General features: G+C 65.1%; 1 protein-coding gene across 1 annotated transcript; it reads right to left on the bottom strand.

Annotated features, from left to right (window-relative positions):
- Positions 1 to 314: 314 nt before the first annotated feature.
- Positions 315 to 630, bottom strand: LOC104538080 (sodium channel modifier 1-like; the record flags this gene model as incomplete). Its single annotated transcript, XM_010181142.1, has 2 exons — positions 315 to 414; positions 498 to 630. Coding segments are annotated over 2 exons (233 nt in total), but the record flags the coding sequence as incomplete, so codon positions are not given.
- Positions 631 to 794: the final 164 nt, after the last annotated feature.

Genomic DNA, 794 nt, shown 5'->3' with positions numbered 1-794 from the left:
GAAAGGCCACGACCCGCAGGCAGCTGCCAGAGCGCGAGGAAACGAGCGTGACTTGGGCCAGGGACAGGAGGGGACCGCGATGAAACCCACAGCGAGGTTGGCAGCGCTCGCAGGGCTGGGGACACCCCAAAAAAGGCACCAGGTTGAGCACCCCATGGCAGCAAAACGCTGGGAACCCCAATATCGCCTCTCCCTGCACCCCATCCCAACAGCTCAGACACCTCAGTCCGCTCCAGCTGCCTCTATTCATGGTCTGGTGTGGGGACAGCACGGGGGGACCGTCCCCAAGGGGCCAGGGGAGCAGAGGGGAGACCTCAGGCCGGCAGCAGCGCGGGTGGCTCGTCCTCGTCTGAGTCGAATTCGGCGTTTTCGTCCTTCACCCACTTGCCGGAGCGGTCCTGGATCCAGCCAGCACTGGGGACAGACAGACAGACAGACGGACAGAGTGACAGGGGGTTTAGTACAGGGGTCCTTGTGTCACCCAGGCCAATGCTCACCTCCTCAGCTGCAGGTACCGCTCCAGGGCCTGGCGCTTTTCAGGGCTGAGGGTTTCGGGCCGACTCAGGGACGATGATTTGGCTTTTCCTTTGGTGCTGCGCTGAGGCCGGGCCGGAGCCACCTTTGGTGCGTCTGGGGGGGGCAGGAAGGGGCTGGTGGGACCCTCAAAAATGGGACAGGCCTGGCTGGCAGCCCCTGTGTCCTGCCCCCCGGATCTTACCTGCTCTCCCGCCGCGGTGCCCCGGCAGCAGGGCTGCAGGGCTGGCATCCACGGCTTCCCCGTCCTTAGCTGATGG

The sequence above is a fragment of the Mesitornis unicolor genome, unplaced genomic scaffold (assembly GCF_000695765.1).
Source record: "Mesitornis unicolor isolate BGI_N332 unplaced genomic scaffold, ASM69576v1 scaffold42883, whole genome shotgun sequence".
Lineage (NCBI taxonomy): Eukaryota > Metazoa > Chordata > Aves > Mesitornithiformes > Mesitornithidae > Mesitornis > Mesitornis unicolor.
This window is presented reverse-complemented; position numbering and strand designations above follow the sequence as displayed.